The 24,695-nt window shown below is 37.1% G+C and overlaps 2 protein-coding genes across 4 annotated transcripts; one reads left to right on the top strand and one right to left on the bottom strand.

Annotated features, from left to right (window-relative positions):
- Window positions 1–4,889: 4,889 nt before the first annotated feature.
- Window positions 4,890–13,944, top strand: tnnt2b (troponin T type 2b (cardiac)). 2 transcript variants are annotated; one of them, XM_003453688.5, is made up of 13 exons: window positions 4,890–5,028; window positions 5,178–5,222; window positions 5,342–5,349; window positions 7,396–7,419; window positions 7,544–7,565; window positions 7,660–7,723; window positions 7,824–7,940; window positions 8,028–8,105; window positions 8,279–8,380; window positions 8,465–8,574; window positions 8,716–8,806; window positions 10,159–10,199; window positions 12,234–13,944. In XM_003453688.5, exons 2-13 carry the CDS (start codon window positions 5,194–5,196, stop codon window positions 12,271–12,273), a joined length of 726 nt encoding a protein of 241 aa, XP_003453736.2. In that variant the 5' UTR covers window positions 4,890–5,028; window positions 5,178–5,193; the 3' UTR covers window positions 12,274–13,944. The 2 variants fall into 2 exon arrangements, with proteins under 2 accessions (XP_003453736.2, XP_005458470.1); XM_005458413.4 differs by having other exon boundaries at window positions 4,892–5,028; window positions 7,393–7,419.
- Window positions 13,225–24,356, bottom strand: pkp1b (plakophilin 1b). Of its 2 annotated transcripts, none has more exons than XM_019359060.2 (13): window positions 24,047–24,356; window positions 22,112–22,230; window positions 20,864–21,279; window positions 20,606–20,753; window positions 19,837–20,044; window positions 19,247–19,415; window positions 17,534–17,651; window positions 16,838–17,014; window positions 15,289–15,459; window positions 14,995–15,148; window positions 14,595–14,781; window positions 14,332–14,416; window positions 13,225–13,965 (listed from the first exon to the last, which is right to left on the bottom strand). In XM_019359060.2, the coding sequence occupies exons 1-13, from the start codon at window positions 24,237–24,239 to the stop codon at window positions 13,891–13,893; spliced, it is 2,220 nt and encodes a 739-aa protein (XP_019214605.1). In that variant the 5' UTR covers window positions 24,240–24,356; the 3' UTR covers window positions 13,225–13,890. The 2 variants fall into 2 exon arrangements, with proteins under 2 accessions (XP_019214605.1, XP_003453705.1); XM_003453657.5 differs by having other exon boundaries at window positions 22,112–22,203.
- Window positions 24,357–24,695: the final 339 nt, after the last annotated feature.

Below are 24,695 nucleotides of genomic sequence, written 5' to 3'. Positions count from 1 at the left end.
TCAAAAGCACACAGATTCGGTTCTGTACAGCTGCACAGGCGGAACAAAATTACCTGCCAAGAGATAAACATGCAGATAAACAGCACAGCAACTTAAAATATGCAAGCTAAGGTAGCATACAAAGCGCACAGACTTACTTTAAGTTTGGTAAGTGAACCAGCAAAGAATAAACCCTGATAACTCAGTCTGCCATGAAGACTCCAGGACAGGAAACTCCAGTTTTAGCTCACTCGAGGATGAGAAACAGAGAAGAATCACAGAAGCAATGGAAAAACACCACTGTCTTAAAAACGCATCTGTCCAACATGACTGGACTTTTTGTGGACGATGAAAACGCCGCACGAACCTGGAACTGGAGCTAAACACTGGGCTGGAGACCAGTAGTTTAAATAGACCGCTTCATTGCAGTCTGCGCATGCTCCGTATAGCCAAAAAACCCCAAAACAAAACAAAACCACCGCCGTTTATTGAGCAGTGAATTTTGCATATGTGCCTGCATAGATCAGTAGGCTGGACACCACGTTGTCATTTGCCGACACTAGCCAAGTGTGCTTGTAAGTTCTGGGACCACACCCATCTTTGAAAATATGTTTATCGACTCGATGTGAAATACAATATGACGACGTGGATGACTGAGAACCCTCACAGACGAAATACCTTTTTCACGGTATTGCAAAATTCCGTTTAGTCATGGACAACTTCTAACTAAAATGCCTACCAAGCAAGTTTTCACAATTCAGAAGAATATAGTCTCCTTTCAATCTCACTTCTCTCAGAAAGAAGGAATATGTTTCCAAAATGAAAAGCAGAGAAAATTGTTTTCCCCTGCATGCATCAGGACACGAAGAAAAGGGGGGTTCATGTGGGTTGTAACCCGGAGGTAATAGGCCTACTTAAAACAGCTGAAGTTGTTGTTGACCCAGCCTGAGCACGGAACCTTCCACCTGTAACCTCTTAACCATCATTTTCATGTGAGCTGGTGCACTGAGTGGTGACGTTTGTGTCAGTCACTATTCTTTCTTTATATTTCCGACATATAAAGAAACATAATATGCGGTAGTTTCTGCTGTTGGATTGGATCTAATAAGGGGGGCAGTTTTGGTATTTTGCTAAATTGCCCCTCATTAGTTACTGATGACCAAGGATGCTCAAAATAATTCCGACAGATTGCAAACTGGTTTTCTGGTCCATATCAGCAAATTTTGATTTTACCACACGGTGGCAGTATTTGCTTGTGACTTCACTTCAAACAACAAGAATAATTGTGGGTTCGGTCTTATGATGAATGCATCGATTAAACGTTCAGATGAAAAAGCTAACAATTAAGTGAAAGTTACAGTGATAACCGGTGGTACAGTAAGAAAAACAAAACTTGCTGGAGCTGAGAGTCCGTGTGTCGTGGAATTAAAGGGAATTTTATAAGTGGAATTACGAGGTAAGCCTAAAGGCTTATCTGTGTTGTTCTAGTAGTCGACTCAGGTGCCAGGAAGGCGGGGTTTTCAGCAATAAAATCAAGAAGAGAAGGTGTGACTTGGCGGCTTTTGATCCACTCCGCTAAACAAATATTTAGAAAGTAATATGACGTCTAAAAAGGAGGTAAAAAAGGTTAATTTCGAAAACGAATAAAGCGTAACATGTCATATGAACATCTGTTTTACATACTATACCGAGGCGAATCTAGGTTCAAACCTATGGGGGCTCAGCTCTCAATCATAATGACAGCAGTGCCTTGCAATTAATATTAATGGAATATGCTGTTTGCATATGTAATTAACCCTTTTCACATTTCCAAACCTCAGTTCAGTTGGATACACATTACAATGTTGGATGAGCGATTGTAGTATCTAGGAAGGATTCAGAGTGAATAATCACAGATTTCAATCTAATCCACCAGTTTTCTCTCATTTTAGGGTGGAGTCTTAGTTATTAAACCCGAGGCGAAGGCTCTGTTTTTAAAGAAGTTATGGAACTATTTGTGGCAAAGCAAATAAGATGAGAAACATGCACAACATTATTTCAGTCTCTTAATCACATAGAGGCAGTCCACCAACTCATTAAGCACTCACTTAAAGTAGTATTATTCAGTACAGACACAAATCACCCAGTCACTCCATAAACCTGTACACAAAGCAAAGAGGTAACAGATCGGTATGAATTCTGTAAAATTCTACCATTCATATCCTCCTCACTCAGATAGAAACTAGAAAATGACCACACACAAAAAAAGGTAATCTTATAATAATTAGTATAAGAGCAATTGGGGTATCCACAATCAACAACAGTACAGCACACTGCTTAGTTATGTGAACTCATTATCAATGAATATGGGCTAACAGAAGCTACAGCTTCTTTTTACAGTGAATAAAAGGCATATACTGATCCATATCAGTTTATAGCAATATATTCAAACTGAATACAGTCTGCTGGACATAGACAGGTGACATAATTTCAAATTGCTGTCACTGGATCTGGAACTGTACTGTAAAAAAGACCCCTGAAGCCCAATTCGACCAGAATATTAATATAATTTTTTGACAAACTATAATAATAAAATATATCAGCTCCTTGGCTCACAACTCGCAAAATACCAGCAGACTACTGGATCAGAGAACAAATAATAATAAGCAGACACTTTATAAGTCACAGCATTGTCCCTGCATTATCAGAACAGTTTGAACTTTACCTGTATTCCAGTTAAAGTGTGTTTTAAATCTGCATCATTCATTTACTTTTGCTTCTTCTTTCTGCCACAGGAACGAAAGTCTTATTTAGTCTATTTATGACAAAGCAACAACAACTCTGTGTGAGTGCACTATAACATCATGACATCAACAACACTGGACATAAAACTTGTTTTCAATCTGATGTAAACATACAAGTTTGGAAAATCTAACACTGAAAATAATTCCAGAAAATAATTCTAAAATATGCTATTATTAGTGCTATTAATATAGGTATTTTTAGGGGTGCTCTGATGAAATTTGGGGGTGCTTGAGAACCTATATACTATACCAATGTTAGACATTTCTCCACAGAACATATCTTTATTAACATGATATTGTTGTAACCTGTAGTTTGTATCACGTTTGTATTACATGAAAAGCAGAAAAATAGATGCTTTTACTTTCTAAAAGGAAACTTTCTAAAATAAATAATGAATGATAAAAAAAAAAAAGGTCAACATCCACCTTCGTGATTGTGAGCTTTAGTGCCGTTCTTTATGTGTATGGCAAAATATTTTTTTTAAATCAAAGAAAATCAAAATCATTAAAAAAAAATTGTATTACTGTATTTTAAATTTTCCTAAAGTTTAGGTATAAATATTTAAAACAATATACATATCCCCACACTCCCTAGCAGATCATTACATGGAGAAACCTTTTGAATACAAGCGTGCCGATCCACACAGGTGTGCACACAGGTGTGCACACCTGTGTGCACACATGGATTTTCACAGACACAAGCTACACCTTTCTTGGCTGCTACCTCAAAGCACATTGTGCGCTGTCGATCTTGCGTACTGCAAAATAATGTGTAATATTTAGTATCTACTGTTAGCTAGTTTATTGTGATGGTGTTGTATTTATTATGTTGCTCTGTTTTGTTTGTTTTCTCGTCTGTTTTTTCTTATCCCCATACAGGTGATCCAGGTGTTTTGTTTGTTTTTCTTTCTTTTTTTCTCTCTTCCCCCCTTTCTCACCATCTCTTCTCCCCTCTATTTTTCTTTCTCTCCCTCTCATTCTTTCATTTTTTCTCCCTGTCCTATCCCCCAGTCATGTCTGTCCCATCTGTCACAACCAAAAAATCAAATCAAATAAATACATAATTATAATAAAGGTCAATCATATGGACCAATATGGCAAGGCCATGATGATCCAATTGGTAAAGTAAATCCGCTTGGCATCTTTCTTGGCCTTCAGACAACAATTCTGATGGCTAAAGATTCAAATGGGACAGTCAAAAAAAACCAAAAAAACAATATACATATATGACACAAAATGTGTTTTTATGGGGGGAAACTTACACGTACAAGACAAAATTTGAAAATGTGACTAGCTTTTTTGAATGCTTATTTTTTAGTGGACAAATCTTTAACAAACATTCATCTCAAGTGACACTAAAACAGGACAGCATGTTATTTATCCTGGTCCACTATGAGCTCATAGTACATTTTATTTTGACAAGTAAACTATGTGAAATTATTAATAAATAATGATACATATAGATGAATAGAATATTTGCATTAAATGTAACTGACTGTACTTTTGACAAGACTTGTGACTGACATGTGAGAAAACAGAGCCAACCTGAAAAGAGTTAGGGTGGAGGAGGAACTCCCATTGAATAACCTTTGCAAAGAAAGTTTTGGCTTCAGCTCTCAAGATTGATCTCCTGATTGTGGGGTCGAATACATTACCGAAAACACCGGGAGTATCAAAAGACTTGGCATGGTCATAAATGATGTTGTTGGTGGCATGTTGTTGCATGTAAGGACTGAGGGCAGAGTTTATAATCAAAGACAATGAACAGAAGATGGAGTCTGTGAGAAGATGTGAGTATTGTTTTTGGTATTCTGCTGTGGGAAAAATGCGTTACTTCACTGTATCACAAAACTGCAGGCAAACCTTGTAGAAATGTCATACTCATCTTCAGAATCCTAATAGGAAGTGACAGCAAATATCAGGAGAGCTTGAGCCATGCAAGAATGTATTTGTGTGCACGCAGAAATATTTTTATAAGTATTATAGGTAACCTAACTCATGAGAAACTGAAACCTTCAGAGAGCAATAATCCTGTGCAGTTTGGCTGAGGTCTTAAAGGGTAAAAATAGTCAAGGCAAGTCCATAGAGAATACATGTTTTCCCATTCTAGTAGATGCTATCTGCCATCTGTTTGCAAGTATGTGCCCACCCATTGTAGACATGGGCAGCTTGCCGCCATGTGATTCACTACTGGGTTTAAAAGCTTATAGCCCACAGTGAAGGACACAGTATACAATTCCCCATTGAGCCACATTGCACGAGCTGGGTAAGTCTGCATGCTCCTGTTCTGTCTTTTTAAACAATCAAAGAAAGTCTATAACTATTTTATACTTTTTTTTTGTTAGATTTGGGGTTTCTCTCAGTCTGTAGAAGACAAATTATTAACTTTGCTTCTATGTATATTTGCATTTACAGGAACTGCATCCTAAACATGTCAGACACAGAGGATGCTGCATATGAGTAAGTACTGAATTATTTTCTGTAGAGACAAGATTGAAGTTTGCAAAGTTATGCCAGCGCAAATGGAATTAAAAAGTGAAACAAAACAAAAAAATTTGGTCTGTTTTTTCTTTTTTCAGAGGAGAACGTGAGTCATTTTGTCAGTTCACCTAACCCATGCATGGGCTAGATAAGTTTTTGACTGTTTCTGTTTGCACTCTAGTTTACAAGCTGCAGATTCATGCAGCTGCATGTCTGCATGTATTACATAAATCCAGCTACAATAGAAATGCCTCACCCATATTTACTTTGCCAAAGTTCATTGCTTTTCGCTGACCTCTGCTCTTTACATTATGAAGGAGAGGAATATATTATTGTTTGTTTATACAAACAATATCTATGACAACAATGCAACATTTTGCTTTTTTTCTTTTGTCTGCCACTTTCCACTCTTCCATTTAAACATCCATCATTACTTAACACACTGCATCTGCTAAGCTGCTGGCTTCACTGCACAGCCCACTGTATTTTTGGCATCTTGTTGCCACTGTAGAGATGGCTGCTATTCTGTAGCTTTTCTGCCAGATTGACCTTTGTACTCTGAGTCAGTCCTCTCAGTCTGAGATGTGAGATAGTTCACCTTTTATAAACATCCCAGTGGATCTGTCCTTTCCAGTCAAATGGTCCAGTGGGTCACCATTGCAGAGACAAAGGATCATACCTCTATTTCTGTCTCCTTTGTGGGGCTGTCCACCCAAGCCCATGTAAAGCTTGGCTGAAACCAAGCAGCACCTGTCTCCCTCTATGGAGATAACAGTAGCTGTTAGTGAGTAATGTAGGTCAGGCTATGTTCTCAGTAGAAGCCCTTGGGGAAGGTAGCAGCAGGAGCACAATACACACGTTCAGTTTTATTCCTGTTAGAGGACCTCCTGAATGCTGGTTTGACTTACCTTCTTTTCAAGAGGCTGAGTTTCCATTTGTGCCCACAAATGTTTGATGGAATGTTTCTCCCTACAGAGGTGCGGTGAGGATAGGAAAAAGAAAAATCCCAAAAGACAAAACAAAACAAAAAAGCAGAATTTAAAGTACTCTGAAAACAGTGAAGCTGGTCGAAAAAGCCAAAAAGTTATTTCCCTACTTTACTGACATTTTTTGTCTTTGGTTTAAAAGGAATCTTTAAATACGGGAGAGTGTTATGGCTAAAGCCACTTGTCCTGTATTGTCTGGAACACTATCCAAAAAAGCTACTATCTTAATTTTAATATTAAAATAATACAGTTGAGCAAAAATAAAAATATAACACAACTATAAGACAAAAGACAGAATCATAAAAAGAACTTTAACTCTATTAAAAAATGAAGTGATTTAAAATAATCAGATTTTCTTCTTACATTTTCAGGTAAAGTATTACAAAGCCATGGGACCATTATTGCAAAGTCGTGTCACTTTTAGATGTAAGCCTAGACTTAGGAACAGAAGGGCCCCATCTAAGGAATATAGTCTGCAAACTAGCTTATAACATTTCTGTTATGTAGCTTGGAGGGGTTATCCAGATGGGCTCTAAATAACAAACAAACCTTTTGATGGAAAAGAAGGAATTCCAAAAGTCAGGTAAAAGGAAAATAATGTGCAAAAACATTAAATGCTATTATTTTTTACAATTTTCACTAAAGTGAGTTCCATAGTTGAGAATGCACCTGAACTACGGAAAATACATTTATTTTCTTTAGGTGTATATTTTAGTTATAAGAGTAAGTAGTTTGTAAGTAAAGTTACACATTTTAAGTGTTAACTCAAAATGTTGCATCGATAGATAAACATTCTCTGTATGGACAGAGACTCTAGTAGAGACATGAAGTTGTCTTTCAAGATAATCTGAAGCAGCCTGGTCTAAACTGGACAAGAAAAGCTTGTATGACTGCATGGCCCTTTATATCTATCATCTCTTTGGGAGATGTTCCTCTTAACGGACTCATATACTAAGTGCTTTACGAGCCTTAGGGTCATTCCAACACCATCATCACTGACAGCCACTTAGTGACTAAAGTGACAGTGACTAATGGGTTTGTTGTGTGAAGATTTTGTGTAGGTTGCGTCTCATTATTAGGATTTCTACTTCCATAGCTTTAAGCTTTAAGCTGTGAGCTTTTTGTTCCTTTAATCAGTATTGACATTGCATCTCATCTTTCAGAAGATGGCACAGAGGAAAATGAAGGAGGTACGGAAGGGTTATTTACAAAACACCGGAACTACAGTGTGTCAAAGAATATGTGTTCTAATATTTCTCAATGCTTTAATTTAATTTACTAAATGCTTTGATTTTTTTTATTGTGGATACACAGATGATGCAAAGCCCAAGCAAAGGTAAGAAAAGTTTTAAAATATTTGTATAAGTCAAACACAATACAATTTCCAATAAAATACATACATAGGTACATTTTTTTCTTGTTTTCCTTAGGCCAAATTTTGTGCCTGGCTTGGCAGCTCCTAAGATCCCAGATGGAGAAAAAGTGGACTTTGACGTAAGTTAATTTTAGGGCCAACTAAAATTAACAAATAATCCAAACACTTGTAAACCATATTCTTTTGTTGTTTGAATAAAATATGAGCTTGATGTTTCAGGACATTCAAAGGAAACGAATGGAAAAAGACCTGACTGAGCTCCAGACTTTGATTGAAGCTCACTTTGAGAAGCGTAAGAAGGAGGAAGAAGAGCTTATTGGCCTCACACAGCGTATTGTATGTTATTTTTTTCTTTTTATAGTTTCAACAACCATTTGATTGAGTTACGTTTCAACTAAAAATGTCCTTCCATTTCAACATCAGGAGAAACGCAGGTCTGAGAGAGCAGAGGAGATGAAGATCAGAGCGGAGAGAGAAAGAGAACGGCAGAACAAACTAGCAGTAAGTGTAGTTACAGTAACATTTTCAGAACATAACAGATATTTCCTACATGTTTAAGTTGTCTAAGAAACCACAGTTGTACCTATGAATTGTATTCAGTTTGTGCAAATTCAGACACTTTCAGCAGTCAAAATAGTGTGAACAATCAAAGGTACTCTACATCCTTTCAACAGGAAGAGAAAGCCAGAAAAGAAGAAGAAGAAGCCAAGAAGAGAGCAGATGATGATGCAAGGAAGAAGATGATTCTGTCCAATCTGACTTTCACTGGATACAGGGTAACAGTCTAGTTTACCATTAAAGCATCTTACCATCAAGTCCATGTTAAAGTCCATTTCTGCTTGTGCTTGTTTCCTTTCCAGCAAACACAAAGCGGAACAAAAAAACCAACAGAAAGAGAAAAGAAGAGAAAGATTCTGAATGATCGACGGAAAGAATTAAATATTGATCATTTGAAAGAGGACAAACTCAGGTAAAAGGACACTGTAGCATAAGTTACTAAAACACTTTACTTTCTCTTGATTTATTCCAAATATCTGTCATATACATAAAAATCATCTCTATTCATTATCTGATCACTATACAGCAAACTGTCATAACATTTTCTCTACAGAGAAAAGGCTAAGGATCTTTGGGACTGGTTGCGCCAGCTAGAGGCCGAGAAATTTGAACTTCAGCAAAAATGCACAAAGCAGAAGTACGAGGTAAAATGCCAACAGATTCTTGTTGTTGCAGCCACTTGTACCTAAGAAAGATTTCCTCTTGAGTGGACAGATTCTAGGATACAGGCCAAGATGAAAACAAAACATGAAAGTGTGGTGCCTGGGAACACCCATTGCAATCACAACCGTTTTCTTATATATTATGAGTGGAACTCATCCAAAATAGATGGGATAATATAGTACTCATCTAGCCAAGGTTTTGGTGATTGTGACCCACACCTGTTTTCACACCTTGGCTCGTGGATTAGGCAGAGGAACAATAGGGGGGTCCACGACCCTCTTTGGGACACTCCCAATAAGACTTAAAAATCTGAGATTCTCCACCATTTGCTCTTAGAACTGAAGAAGCTTCTCAGATGAGAGGTGAATCGTCTTCAAGAAACTTAAAGAAGTCCAGATGCTTTTCTTTCCAAGGTCCTTAGAGTAGTGGTGTTAGGTTAATTGGTGATTCTAAATCGCCCATAGGTGTGAATCTGAGTTTGAATGGTTGTCTGTCTCTCTGTGTTAGCCCTGCAAGAGAATCCCGGGGTATATCTGCCCTGTGGTAGCTGGGACAGGCTTTAGCCCTCGCCCCATGACACTGATAAGCGTAAGAGAATAGATGGATGGAGATGACTGGGTCAGAGCAAGTGGTTCAAACAAGGAACAGTGGTGAACGAGTAGCATGGATGGCCAAGGCTCATTGATGCACATAGGGAGAGAAGGCTGACCCTTGTGTTGAGGTCCAACAGATGTGCTACTGTAACTCAAATTGCCAACAAAGTTAATGGTAATTCTTATTCCCCCCTACTGGCGTCTTTGCACCACTGAAAGTGCTAAAAATGGGCGCATGAGGATAAGAACTGGACCACGGAGCAGTGGAAGAATGTGGCCTGGTCAGATGGATCATGTTTCCTTTTACACCTGGCAGCGGGACACCAGTGATACCTGCTTGGAAACCTTGGGTCCTGCTGGATAAACAAGTACAATCCATGGAGGCCCCGCCTTGCAGCTTACAGGGCTTAAAGGATCTGTTTTTAACATCTTGGTGTCAGATACCACAGCACACCTTCAAGGGTCTAGTAGATACCATGCCTCCATGGTTCAGGGCTGTTTTGCCAGCACAACATTAGACAGGTGGTTATAATGTTATGTCTGACTGGTTTAAATTTAACCTCCACAGTTACTCTTGAAAAAAAAATTATTGTAGTTTGATTTTCTTTCATGTTTTTCTAGTTGCACGGTTTTTATGGAGATGTGATGATTTTTATATAGTAAAGCAAATGCCAAGAAGTCAACATGTTGGTTTTTCACAGTATAGATATCAATGAACTGTTATACTACTGTTTTCTCAGGTCACGGTGCTGAGAAATCGTGTCAGTGATCATCAGAAAATGTAAGTCTATTCTGTTGTGGTTTCTGTTGTCATTGAGTAGCAAAGGTAACGTACAAAAATTAGGATTTTATTTGGTGCTTTCTAACACATAGCATGGACTAGAGACTGCAAAGCTGGGTAGAAATGTAGAACTACAGCAAAGTAAGAGGAGAAAGTAGTAATGAAACTTATCAATAAAAGGTTTCCACCTCCTCTCATTTCAGCTTCCCCCCTGCTTTCTAACAACAATGGTGTCCATTCTTTTGAAACAGTAGTAGAAGTAACCGTTTGTCTTGGCAACCCCTATAGTAGGGCTAAAATTTCCTGACTATATCCAGTCAAACAGGACTGGGAAAAGTGTATGCTGGCATGTCTGAAGAACATATACACACCCAAACTAAGACCATGCATATTTTTCCAGCTAATGCCATGTAGGCTTTACAATAAAAATAGTGAAGGGCTGAATAAAAACTAGCAAGTTCTAATACTGGTTTTCATGCAGAATATGCAAACCAGGAACACACCTGAGTCAACAAGTTAAAAAAATCAACAGACTGAAATAAATCTGAATTTATAAAAACCTTCATAGGTTATAAAGGTACAGGGGACACGAACTTGTGTAGCAACAACAGATAAACATAGTAGGCAGTTACTGGTTAGCACATCCCATTATACAGCTATTAAAAAGCTTTGAGTCACTCCAGTATCTGAGGGCTGCTGTTGTAGCGTGTTCTCCAACCCGAGTGAGTAGTCATGGTAATTCTATATTCAGATCATATGCATAAAAATACGCACACTGTTTATTTTTTATCTAAAATTTTTCATCACTAAAAACCTTTCACTAAAGTATTTTAACTCACCATATTCTGAAAATAATTCAAATGATAATGAAAACATAACTCTTGTAAGCTACTGAAATGCACCCAGTGTGACATCAAGTTTGTAGAAGCCACAGGCCCAAACATTTGACATGGGTCTGTAAGTATTTTGACCATTTTTTTTTTTAGTAATTTTGCAGTTTTATCTATGTACATTGAGGTTTAACAAAATATTGCACTGCAATGCAAAAATGACTTTTTCTACAGTCACCCATTTCTAAAGGCTCAAAAGTAATTGAGCAATTTTCTGATAAATGGTTTCATGGCTAGATAAGGCCTCTTCCCTTGTTATTCCTTGACATCTTAAACATATAAAAGAGTTTATTCCAAATGTAAAATCTGCATTTGGTATATATTCACTTATTATTTAAAATTAGGTCCAAAGGCATGTTCATGCAAGTGAGCGAGGCCATTAATTAGTCTGAGAGACAGCATCAAAGAGATAGCAAAAACCTTTGGAATGGCCTCATCAACAATCTGGTTCTTAAAAAGAAGGAATGCACTGGCCAGCTCACCAGCACTAAAAAGGTCTCAATGACCACAGAAGACAACTAAAGAGCATGATGACAGAATTATTTCCATGGTTAAGAGAAAAAATATTTTTCAACATCCGACCCAGTCAAGAAAACTCTTTAGGAGGTTGTAGTATAATTGTCATGATGTTTTGACTGCTGATAGAGGTAGAAGAATGAATCCTGAAGTGCACAGGGCTACACTCTCTATTCAGATTCAGTGAAATGCTGCAAAACTGATCTTAATGCAATTACTGCTTAATAGTGCAAATGGATATTGACTCGAGTTACTTCGGAAAAAGCAACCCAAGATTTTAGCAAGACAAAGAAAAGTGATGTAAAAAGTCAGTGACACGAAGTTCAAATGTTAGAAAAGACACAGGTAAGCCCTAAGACAAAAAATTTACCTAAAGCAATTTAAATTTCAAATGCAGCCACAGTGACTTATTTGCATCAGTAGAATGAAATACATTTCTAAAGATCATTTGAAGGGTCAGCTCACAAGGAATGCAGCCACTCAGCCTTGCATACAGGTTTGCACAAACAGATATACAGCCAGTGGGACTGAATACAAGGTTCAACAAGCACTACAGATGACCACCCAAAAGCTAGGCTGTGTGCTAGCTGATATGATGATTCTCTGCTGACTTTCATTTTATTCTCAGTTCAAAGGGTGGCAGGAGCAAGCGTGGCCTGAGGAAGTAACGTCTGACATCAGCTGGAGAAAAACCAGCAACATCAGCCATCCGTAAACGACTGAGCATAAGAAACTGGATAATAATATTTTCTTAATACTTGAAAATGGAAGAACAATAAAAAAACAGTACACAATTTTAGATGTTGTTAGTGGAATAAAATGCATGTTAAGTTACTGACAGCAGACTGATCAGATGATGTGGTTTAACTTGTGTTCATCTGACCATGTGTAACACATAAGGATGATTTTTTTTTTTAACTGAATCCAAAAGTTTAAAAAACTGACTGAAAGAAATCAGAGCAACTGAATCAATTCTGGTGTGTAGGATTTTGTGATTGAAAGGAATTTAAATAAACTTGTATCTAACAAAATGGACGCAGCATGTATCTGTGGCTCCAGCACTCGTGGGAACTTACAGATGAATACCAACTCTATGATAGTTATAAAGGCCACACCTGCTTTAATGAAGCCAGATTGACTTAGTTAGACTTAATAGTTTTATGTTACAGATTCCAGTTAGCTTACTTTTACTTTGCTATCCTGTTTTATTTGTGGCTTTTGACATATGACATCCACATAAGGTTGATGCATTCTCACAGGAATACAAGCTTTTTATTAATGAATACATACAGACACATAAATCTCCAGTGTACAATGAAGTGATTATTTAAAATATGGTCAGCTGTGCCAGAAGTCTAAATCTAAATAACACCCACAGACCCAAAATCCCCTCATGGCTGTTCAGTGGATTATGTGGTTTGAAATGTGGACGACCAAAGTTCAAATCTGGTCAGCAGTTATATAATAGAGTGAGCGCAACAACAGCTGCAGTGCCTGGATTAATAAAATAAATCATAGGGGTGGAGTAAACAGAATGCGAGAGATGAGTTGCTAATCTGCCCTGAAGCATTTCAAACTGCAGCCAAGGGGTGTGACGAGACATGAATGAGATTGGAAACTTCTTCATGCTGCAGTGACTGTGAAAAAGGACTCAGAATTACTCAAATTTGTTGGATTCTTGGATTATCTTTGCAGCCAAAAGAATATATTTATTTCAGCTTTATTACCAGTACTGTGTTCAATACAGCTAGCTAATTTCAAAATGGCAATCATACATATGAAATAGATGGACATCCCAACAGCAAAAGTTGTATTTACAAATAGAGATACACATCAAATGTCCTACAGCAGCCATGTTAACAGAATATCATTTATTTTTTATTTGGTCATGTTATGCATTGTCAAAATTCTTACATGTGCATTACATGCTATGACACACATTTCAGTGCAAGATGAAAGCCTAGGCATTGTGTCACTATCTATTTATGCAAGCTCATGGTTCCAAAGTGAAGGCTTGGACACAAACTGTATATAAAAACATGACATGACAGCATTAAAAATGAGAAAAGCAAATAAAATTGTGCACTTTCTGCATTTTCGCTCTTATTGTACTAGACTTTCACCCATATTCCAACAAGGAAACAGAATTTTACAGCATATAAAACATCATGTAGTGATTTGTTCATGGATGTACTATGTCGAGTTTATGGATGAAATGGGATGAGATTTTATGTCCTTGCAGGTGAGTTACTTCACTGAACAACTTTCAGAGGTCTGATAAGCTGTTAATCAACAACTTGAAGTGACCGCTGTGCCGCCATGGTGATGTCATTCACAAATAAGGACTTGCTCATCCCTTGCTGCAGGACAAATAGTTAAATATAAATGAGTGTTCTGCATCGGTCAATACACTCGTCTAACAGTAAGTGGTGCATTCAACTCAAACATTAACCTCAGCTGTGTTAATGGCAAAGGTAAAAAATGATTTATCTTGACAATGAACATGTGCAAACAAAGTCCCCCAAGTGATTTATCAAACCTGAGCTGCGAGATTCCTCAGCTACATCACTCATGTCTCATTCGTTTTTAAGCCGGCATTTCTCGAGAACACTGTTTAATCCTTCAATCTTTCTACATGTGACTCACACAAATACCTGAGGGAGGTGTGGAGTCTAAGGCAAGATAATCGAAGGACACACCCAAACATGACAGATCTTGGCACTCACCCGTTTCAGGAAGCTTTGTAAATCTTTGTCTGACCAAAGTTTGTAGAGAAACAGGGCTGACGCTTTGCTGGATTTAGGGAAGTATCTATGAGAGAGGGAAAGGAAGTGTTTAAACTCGATTGAAAGCATGAAATTCAAATATACATACCAAATACAAATTCCAAAGAAATCACAGGTAACCCTCATGGCTTGAATAAACCTGTTTATTTATTTACGTCATATACAAACCAAAGACCTCTCTGCAGTTAAACAAAGAATCTTACATGTTTTTGCTGAGATCGTTCAGGGAGCTTATCAGCTTGTTGTTTAATAAGTTCTTGTTCATCTCGGGATTCTTCATAAACAGGCAGCTGGCAGCCTGACAGGCCATGGCAAGAGTATCATCAGATTCATTCCCTCCCGTGGTGCCATTGCTGAGGATAACCAGCAGCTCTGGAAGCCCTTTACGACCTTTAATGATAAGATAAAATCCAATGACTGTTAAACAAAAACCAAATTTTGTAAAGCTGCAAAGGATTTTTCAGGATGATAAATTTCACGGTAAAGACTATTCTATTGTTTTAAGTCTAGTAAAATTAAGAGTAAAATGCCTTTTGTTTAGATTTAAAATAGAGTACACAATAAAGGGAAATACAAAGATTTTGAATGAAAACCAATTCTTACTGATGGCACTGTGCAGGACAGGGTTCTTTGTCAAGTTGGCTATTAAACCCACTGTACTCCTCTGCAGGTTGACTTTTTCTGAATTCAAGAGGGGACTGATAACCTGAAGCCCATTCAGTTTCTGTACAATGGTCTGACCAATTGCCCTGGAGACCTGTGAATACAAGAGCCCATATCAGCCCCTGAACTCAGCAAATGACATGACAGCTGTAGATGCAACCAAAATTAAGTTTTAAAAGACAAGTGAAAATGTTATCAGTGTTAGATAGCCATTTGTTAAATATTTCTCCTTACGAGGCCTTCCTGTGCAGTGAGACTCTGCAATATTCCACAACAGGCTTCCCGTGTTTCTTCTCGCTGGCTAGAGCCAAGCAAAAACAGGTAACTCTCCAGGGTTTTGGAATGAAACAGCCAGCTTGCCCCAGCAGGTTGTGACTCTTCAACAACTGGGAAGTCAAAGTGATACTGGACAAGAAAGAGAGCAAGATCTTTATCTCTGGCCTACTAAATTGTCCTCCATAAATGAGTTGAAAAAGCATTTTTTAATCTCTAAATGCAGGTGATTATTTTTAAGTAGTGGAGACTCACAGTGTGCATAACAATTTTTGCAGGAACATGAAGTAAATCTGGGCAATTCAGAAAAAAGTGATGGTATTGAATGCAATACGGTACTACAAGTTGAAACCCATCCTGCGAGCTCTCATTATTAATGTGCATATTTGGATTTTTTTTATACAGCACATTTTATCACAGATGATGTCAATGTACTTTAAGTTAAAGGAAAAATCATGAGTAAAAATGCAGAAAGAAAGTCATTTAATCACAGGGTCAAGTACACCACACAACAATTCATCCCTCCACCCCCAAAAATCATAGCAACTCTACAAAAAGTTTAATACAATTTTGTTTATTGTTAAAAGATTTATTTTAGAGGTCTGTTTGGGTTATAAGCCAACCATGAAAAAGAAAGTTAGCGATGTACCAAGGGGAAACGCCTTTACGAGATTTGTAGACTATGAAAAGATTTCTCGATCTCCGTTGTGACTATTGGATTAGTCATTTCCATGCATGTCTAAGAACTGTGGTTTTTTGCTTTTTGAGTAAACATTTTTTTAATAACTATTGAGATGGTGAGATGGAGATATAAACCATTTTCTAAGCATCAGTTTCAGATACACTCTGAAAAAAACATTGACTTTAAGTAATTTGTCAACTTTCCATGGAATTTTGTTGCATGAGTAAAATGTAAAACAATACATTTAATAGAATCTGGTCAAATTAAATTTACTTGATCAGTATGCTAAGTATATTTCTCTTATTGATTAATTATTTGAATATATAAACCTTTGATTTTAGTTCCACTGAGGATGAAAAAACTATGTTTTTTAAGTGATAAGATGCCATTCAGGTGATGTGACTTTAAAAACTGACATCCAAACCCAAATAATGTTTGAAGAAGTTTCTGTCTCTTAGCTTATTTTGGGATTTTTTTAACAAGAACATGTCAGTCTTGTTTTGAATCAGCTCTAAAGGTTTTATCAAATGAGCAACAGACTGAAGTATAAGGTTACAACTATCACAGACATTTAGGAGCCAGATCGGAAAGTTTCCCACTGTCACTGTAAGAATTTCAAACACTGGAATTAATAATGACTTCTATAATGTTTGCGCAAGTAATAAATCATTTGTCAGCAAATCCCCTTCCAGCAGAGGGGAAAGGCAGGGATAACAGGTTCTGTCTAGACTGACAGGTACTTGTAGATACTTTTTAAACTACTTCTGATAGTTCAAAAGTACTACTTAGGACTTTATCCATGCTAATATGTACATTTGTCTTTCTCACCTCACGTTCTAATGATTTGCTCCGAGTGCTGAAACAACCGATGGGACTGATATTGTCCTGGCTGTTGCTCCTGTATATGCTTTTACCCAAAGCATTGATCCTGATGAACAGCTCAGGAGCCTCGGCCTCCAGGTGGAATGTCAGATTGTGCAGGATGCACACACAGTTTTCAACTGACTGATTTCAACAAGGGAAAACATAGAGATGATAACAGTCAGACATCAGAGTTCATTGAGTTCACTGACATGAAACGTGCAATGTAAACTAATAAAAAAGATGAATTCAAATGAATTTTTGTTGACATAGCACCAAATCAAAACACTTGCGTCAAGACGCTTTATATTATAACCCTACAATAATAAACATAGAATAATGGAGACAGATTTTCAATAATTATAATAATTAGATCATGAGTTATTATGGAAAATTACTGTAAAATGACAGGTAGTTCTTTAAGATCATTTAACTACATAAAAAAAAACTGTGTGGCACTAAATGTGAAACTCAGAGCAGGTAATTATGCAGAATTAAATGTGATTAGAAAGAATAAGAAACACTTTTTTTTAATATGCACTTTTTGAGAACTTTTTAGGTTCTAAAAAACATATGTACAAGCTGAACACAACAGTTATCTCACTTTCTCTATAGTATGTTATGCAAAAAACTTAAATATACAATGCTTTTCACACCGTTTACCTCATCATCTTCTTTTCCTGTTTGCACACACTCTTTGATATAAGCGACCAAACAGTCGATCAGATTCCGACATTTTCTCATTGTCTGTCTGTAGCTTTGCTTAGAACTACTGAGGTTTCTGTTGAGATTAAAACATAAGACACATGTTAATTAGACACCTCAGAGTAAGAAATATTGTTGGCAAACTCATTTACTTTTTAATATTGGTAAAAATGTGAAAGTACAAGCAAAGTAAATAAATACTTTACTCATTCACTGTAGATACTGCAGTGTGTTTATCTGTCAGACTAAAGCAGTTACACAAGGCGTCACAGGAAAGGTATCAAGAATTCCCTCGAAAGAAATCTCATCTAAGAACAATTGAACCTTACCTTAAAAATAAACAATGTTAGTCCTATACAGCCATTATTAAAACAGAAAACAAAGAGCTGCAATGTAGAATAATACAGGAAGTCAGGCAGGTGCTTTAGACTGAAGTCATGTTTTAGATAACTTATCATACTCTACGTCATTAGATTACAATGTATTACCAACAATTACAACAGACCTCTGAAGACAATCCTTCAAAAGCAGCAACCCCGATAAAGAAGCTAGCTTACCTTAAAAAAAACATCATACACATTTTTAACACGTGTTCAAACTGGCTCAAACTGATTTTTGATTTAATAAACTATCATGTGTGCATCCATTATAACTTCATTATAATAAGAGTTAAATCTCTTAATGTGTTTCTGTAGCTCTACCATGCTCCTGATTGATAGTGTATGACTTAAAGCTTTAGAACAAGTGATTTTCAGTATATTGCACTTAGGACATACACTCATTGGCCACTTTATTAGCTACTCCTTGTTATAGTGGATCGGAACCCCTTTTTGCCAAAACTGCCTGAATTCTTCTTGGGATAGATTCAACAAGGTAGAGCAAACACGTCTCAGACATTTTGGTCCATATTGTCATCATAACATCACAAAGTTGCTGTAAATTTGCTGGCTGCACATCCATAATGCAAATCTGATAATCCACCCAAAGGTGCTCTATTGCACTGAGATCTGATGTCAAGGCCATTTGAGTAATTGTCGTTTTCAAGAAACTAGTAAGAGTTTGTTTGAGCTTTGTGACATGCTGTGTTACTCTGCTTACAGCAGCCATCAGAAAATAAGTGAAAATAATAAGTGAAAATAAGAGATGGTTGTGTGAGAAAATTCCAGTAGATCAACAGTTTATGAAATACTCAGACTGGCCCATCTGCCAACAACATTGCCATACTCAAAGTCATCTTTCTGATGCTAATTTTGAGCTTCAGCAGATCCTGTTAATTGTGTCTACAACCCTGAGTGCACTTAGTTGCTGCATGTAACTGGCTGATAAGATATTTATGTTAAGTAGTGGAATAAGTGTACTTAAAAAGGTGCCTGGTGAGTGTATCATCTGTAAATCTCACTCCCATAATGATGATTTAAGACCTGTCACATGTGAAGGAAGCCAACTCTTAAACAGTTTTATGCTGCCTTTAGCTTATCACCAACCTTCTCTATCTCATATAATTATAACCCAGTAAAATAAATCAGTAATTAAGGAAAGAAAAATATAAAAGATTGTTACATAATGCAAACTTTACTGGTTGTTTGATATCTATTCACTGCTCAGAGACACCAAACCCTGAAAAGCAATGAATTCAATGGTGATGCTCCCCTAGAACATGATTCTTCTTACCTAAGACATCCTGTGGTGTGAAAAAAGATGTCAGAATCTTTACTGTTCCCATTGAGCTGGTTGGGACCTGTTGTGTAAGGAAGAATTACACGCTCCATTAAAACAGGCAGTGCACTCTTCAACAGCTCTGGCTTCAGATGGTCTACAGAAGACAGATTCCACAGAAGACCTGGAAAGAAAAGGAAACATGACCGGTTAGATCACAATGGCAATGAAATAGTCAATCACTGCCTGTTGCAAAAATATAAAAGAATTCATGCTGATTTTATAGGTTTAGGTTTATATATGTGTTTGGCTGTTTTCTCAACTGTTTTACTATTTTATGTGCTTTTCAGATGCAATTGTAGTGTTAACTGTTCCTTCTTCAACACATTTACAGAATCTTTGTTTAACTGCACCTAAATGAAATCAGTTTGGGTAGTTTCTTCTGAAAAACAGTAAACTTATATAATGTGCCAGAACTTGATGAGGGCCCCACTAAGTAAACACCGTTATGTAATAATACACAACAGTGGCTCCCTGTCAGACTTGTTTGGTTAGGCGTGTGTCCGTTTGTATAGAGGTGCATATTTCAGTGTGATAATATGTACCTGTCAGCTGTTTCTGAAGATCTAAAGAGTTTACATCTTTGAGCAGAGCAACAGCCTGTGTGATGCCACCGCAGCGCTGTATCTCCTCTTTGTTTTTCTCGTTTTTGAAGGACAAGTTACGAAGAGCAGCTGAGACTGTAGAGGTGACTTGCAAACTGGGGCTGCGCAGCAGATTCACCAACGGAGGAATGCCATTAAGCTTTAAGACCTGTGGGAACACATGACTTCAGGATAAGTGCAGCTTGGAATCATTTTTTTGTTAGAAAGAAAATGATTTATTTCAAGTGATCATTTAGTATCGAATCCATGTGAAGCCTAATATTAAATGATTGCATTATTAAAGAGCATAAAGTACATTTTTAACAATGGTATAACTTAGCAGCTACTCAGCATTTGCTGTAATTTGAAACTGCATTCACTGCTACTACAAATCCAATAAAGCGTCACTGAATAAATTGTGATTGAAACCTGAAGGATTTTAAGTTTAACTGGTTTTGTTAATATGCCAGTTGCATTTTTTTAGAATATCAAATGAAAGATTATTTATATAGCACTAAATCACAAAAGTCAGCTCAAGGAGCTTTTTACTGTAACACAAGTGATTCATATTCAATGTATTTCCTTCACCTCTGTCCTTTTCCATGTCTCATAAAAGCAATACTGATCCAGGTTACACTTAGGAGGAAATGATAAGCATTCCAACACCACAGCAAGATAAGATAAAAACATATGAACATATTAAAAACATATTAAGAATGAGGTAAGCTACCTCCTCTTTAGCTTTGTCATCAATGAAAGTGTTGTGCTGGATGTAGGAAGCTCCACAGTGCTGATACGTCTCCTCATCGCTGGCTAGATAGTCCACAGCCTCCTTCATAGTAATATCAGCTTTATCAATTTTGGCATTTCCATTGGAGCTATGAAAAAATATTTAGATGTTTGTTTTTTTATTAGCAATTTTGTTTAATCATAACATAACATCTAAAAGTGAAATTCAGGAAATGACAAAATGTATTTTTTGCCTCACCCAGAATCCATTTTGCTTTTGGATGCAGGCTCGGTAACGGTGGGCTTTGGGGCTTTAACTGTGTCAATTCGACTGCATATGAACTGATTGTTTGCTTTAGTCTGACTGTTTGCAGCATACTGCGGTTGGGGTACTGTGGTCCTCGTTATAAACTGGCTGGTGGCTCTTTGTGACCTGCCGGCACCAATCTTCATGGTTTGGATTCTCTTTGATGGGCCCGAACGTGACGGCACGGTGCGCTGATGTAATACCAGATTGGGCTCGCTGCGGCTGCTGTTGCTCTGACCGACTCCCATAGGCCCAACAGGGGCATAGTGACTCTTATATTGATAGGCAGAAGATACTGTGTATCTGTTCACACTGGATCCCTGGGAGATGTTGGCCTTTTGCTGGGTACTGTTTTTCTCATAGCTGAGCTGCAGAGCCACAAAAAAGATACATGTGTTTGCAATCAAATATATTACTGTGTCACGAAGACTTATTTTACCAGCACTGAGACTCGCATGGAGCAAATCAAACTGTGAAAGAGCATCTAAGTTTGCAACCCTGTGGTTTAATGCCTGGCAGGCTGTTAAATAGATTTTTGAGGGAGGAGCCTCTGGAAGGATTTAAAAACAATTTTTGTGTCTTCGCGTTTTCTATTCAAACCTTATCTATCCATCTATCCATCTATATAGATAGATGGATACCTATAAAGACAGATAGCTACATCTATACACACACAAAAAATAATACAATAATACAATAATGATAAATCAGTACTTCCCAAGAACAGCAGTGCAGGTAAGATTTTAGAAGGTTTGGGTGTTGAGCAAAAATATCCCATAAGACTTATCTCTAAAAATATTCTGACTCTGGAATGATTCCAAAAATACGCGTAAAAAAAATAAACAGACAAGATTAAATTCAACTTGATGTGTGATTTTGAATCCAACCCTCAAAGGGTTAATCACTGACCATTGTTACATAATTTTGTTCTCAACAAGTCCCACAATGTGTGTCAATGGAATATTTCATTCACCCACTATCTTATGGTTGATTTAAGAATTCCTTTATTTTTTCTAAGTATAAATAAATTTTTGATAATAGTGTCACTAATTAAACAATAAGAACAATAATAATAATTCTAATAAAAGAAGATCCTATAATGTAAGTGGTATCTTTTCAATTTAATAGTCTAAGCATCCCTAAATGCCACAAAATATTTGCGTTTACAAACAGTGAAAAAAAAGATATTCATAATCTTACACTTCTAGAGTAGCCATTCTTAAGGAGCATAATTCCATTTGTGCTCTGAGGTGATTTCGGGATTTCCTCAAACACAGAGTCAAACGAAGGGCCTGAGGAGAAATGTAGACATTCTTCAGCTGTAAAACAGTACAATAATCACCTGATTTATGATCAGTAATTTACGGCATTTGCCTTTAGCAAAAAAAGTTAAAAATATTGTTTCCTGTCGGCATATCTGATGTAGTGTTTATGCATAAATTTACCGTGCTGATAGAAAAAAGAAGGAAATGAAATAAAAGTTAGACAACACTTCAGCCTAGTAGTAAGCAGAGGCCTTAAGTGGAAGCATAAATATATCAGCGTCTGTAAGGGTTCTTGTCTTTAAACATGTAACGGACACACTGGAACTCTCATTTTATGAATCCATATATTAAATTCTGTGAGAAAGTAACACTACACATGTGACATCCACTAACTTTTGGTTTCTTCCTGAAAGAAAGCTTCACCGCGCTCTCTGTTTTAGCTCTATTACGCCTTTCCTCATAACACCCACATAACTGATTCCACTCTGTTTGTTAGTTAGGCTGCTGAACAAGTGTCCATTTGTTTACTGACCTTTATGTACACACTCTGCAGACTGTGTTGTGCTGGACTTGCTTTCTGACACTACTCAAATTATTTCTGAAGTGCATCCTGTTGTAGCTCTGTAAGGTCAGTTTTGCAGTATTTGCAGTTCATAACAGTCTTACGTTTGTCTTTAAGGCTATACAGGCTTCTATTGTTATTTCTATTGCACCGATACTCCGAATCCTCAGTTTGTGAATTGTATTTAGGTTATGTAGCGTCTCTTATAAAAATCCAATCCTTGTTAAATGTTATATTGTGAATAAATATTATTTCCTACTCACACTTTTTATAGTAAAGGAACATTTGTCATACTTCCTGTGGTATAGTAAAGCTGAGCTGTCAAAAACAACATCTGTAATAACTCAATTAAATAATTTACACCTATCTTTCTTATATTTTAAATACAGGTATGTGATTTGCTTGTGTTGTTTCTTTTTTTGTGGTAGTAGTAGTAGATCAGAGGTGACATTAATATTTCTTTGCAGTTTATGCTGTACATTCAGTTGCACATCCAGTACATTTTGTTCACAAAAAAGCCTAAATTATGCTTAAATGCCTTCTCAGTACTAGTGGGAAAAAACAGGATGGAAACAAGAATTCTGAGGCCTTTAAGCAATTTATCAATTATTAGAAAAAATTTCTATCCTGATGCAAGGGGTCTCCTCTCCTGACCTGACAATGCCCCCATGGAGCACAAGGGCTCAATGATTAGATGAATAAGTATGAAAATGCAACAAATCAAATGCTATCTTAATTCAAAGCTGACGTTAAGCTGACGTTGAGTATTCTCCAGCACAACCAAACACTATGCATCAGGTAATCTTTTAGAGAAATATTAGAATCCAGTGACTTGGAGAACCAATAGCAAGGCATTCTAAGGCTGATTCTCTGGTAGCAAACCATAAGAACCATAAGTTTTGATGCATTGTATTATTCAGCCTGAGCTACAGTTTCTCTGTAATTAAAAACAGAATATTATCAACGAAAACATCTACAAATGATTATGATATTAATATGAAGTTGGTTTATGTTGGCTTCATATTCGAACATAAAAAGTTATGGATTTCGTCTAGAGGGACTAAGGAGAGATGGTATTGAATTCTGTATAGATCTTAAACTGCGAAACCCAAACGGGGGAAACACGTTTCTTGAATGGCTTTCTATACGCTGTAATTAATAATGAGAGTTAGAGTCCTGAAGAAGCCGACAGAGTCAACATTTTTAACTGTTTTCTTTCACTTTCAGGCTCATAATCTCCAAGATCTCCTTGATATTCCTAAGTGTCCAAAGCTGTATCTGTTCTCTGGGTGTAGTGGCTGATCTTACTTGTTGGAGACAAAGTAGTAGATCCACTCCTGCTGCTGGTGCTGGACTTCGACTTTGTCCGCTTCATACTTTGAACTTGCTCCAGGACACGTTGCTGTGCGCTTCGGTTCTGGTTAACCGACGGCATCGCAAGTGACGTGTCGTCCACATTCCCGATGGAAATGACAGATTTGAGCGGGTTTCCTTTCGACATTATTCTAAATATCCCGACGGCTCCGCGGGAGCACCGACAAGTGAAATTCGACAGTCGCCGAACGTGCAGTCTGAAGAAAGCGCACCTTGCCCTGCCCTGCGCAATAAACCGCGCCCACACGGACACAATAGGACGACAGGACTGCCGTAGCGTGACACTTTTACTTTTTTCTGTTGTTTTAACATATACGTATAAGGAACAGTCTAGCAAAGAACATAACATAGGCACGTTTAAAGTACTGGGAAATAATAACAGTTAAGCAGTCTATTTGTCTTCGAATATTTCTACTTATTTCATCGTAGTTGCAGTTAAGCTGTAAGTAATTATTCACCTAGAAACGACTGCCAGGTTTTGTTCTTGTTCAACTAAAACATATGACGACGAGAGAAAATACCAAAAATACTAGATTTAACCACACATTTCAGCAACATGAACTTGACTTGTATACACGTATAC

This window comes from Oreochromis niloticus, linkage group LG5 (genome assembly GCF_001858045.2).
Source record: "Oreochromis niloticus isolate F11D_XX linkage group LG5, O_niloticus_UMD_NMBU, whole genome shotgun sequence".
NCBI lineage: Eukaryota > Metazoa > Chordata > Actinopteri > Cichliformes > Cichlidae > Oreochromis > Oreochromis niloticus.
This window is presented reverse-complemented; position numbering and strand designations above follow the sequence as displayed.

Excerpts from the sequence above, each read along its gene's own strand:
- tnnt2b (XM_005458413.4), top strand. The coding sequence starts at position 5,194 with ATGTCAGACACAGAGGATGCTGCATATGA. Across the intron at positions 8,106-8,278 it reads AACGGCAGAACAAACTAGCA|GAAGAGAAAGCCAGAAAAGA; the intron begins GTAAGTGTAGTT and ends TCCTTTCAACAG. Across the intron at positions 10,200-12,233 it reads GTCAGTGATCATCAGAAAAT|TTCAAAGGGTGGCAGGAGCA; the intron begins GTAAGTCTATTC and ends TTTTATTCTCAG.
- pkp1b (XM_019359060.2), bottom strand. The coding sequence starts at position 24,239 with ATGTCGAAAGGAAACCCGCTCAAATCTGTCATTTCCATCGGGAATGTG. Across the intron at positions 19,416-19,836 it reads TCTTCAGAAACAGCTGACAG|GTCTTCTGTGGAATCTGTCT; the intron begins GTACATATTATC and ends TTTTCTTTCCAG. Across the intron at positions 17,015-17,533 it reads CAGGAAAAGAAGATGATGAG|TCAGTTGAAAACTGTGTGTG; the intron begins GTAAACGGTGTG and ends TGTTGAAATCAG.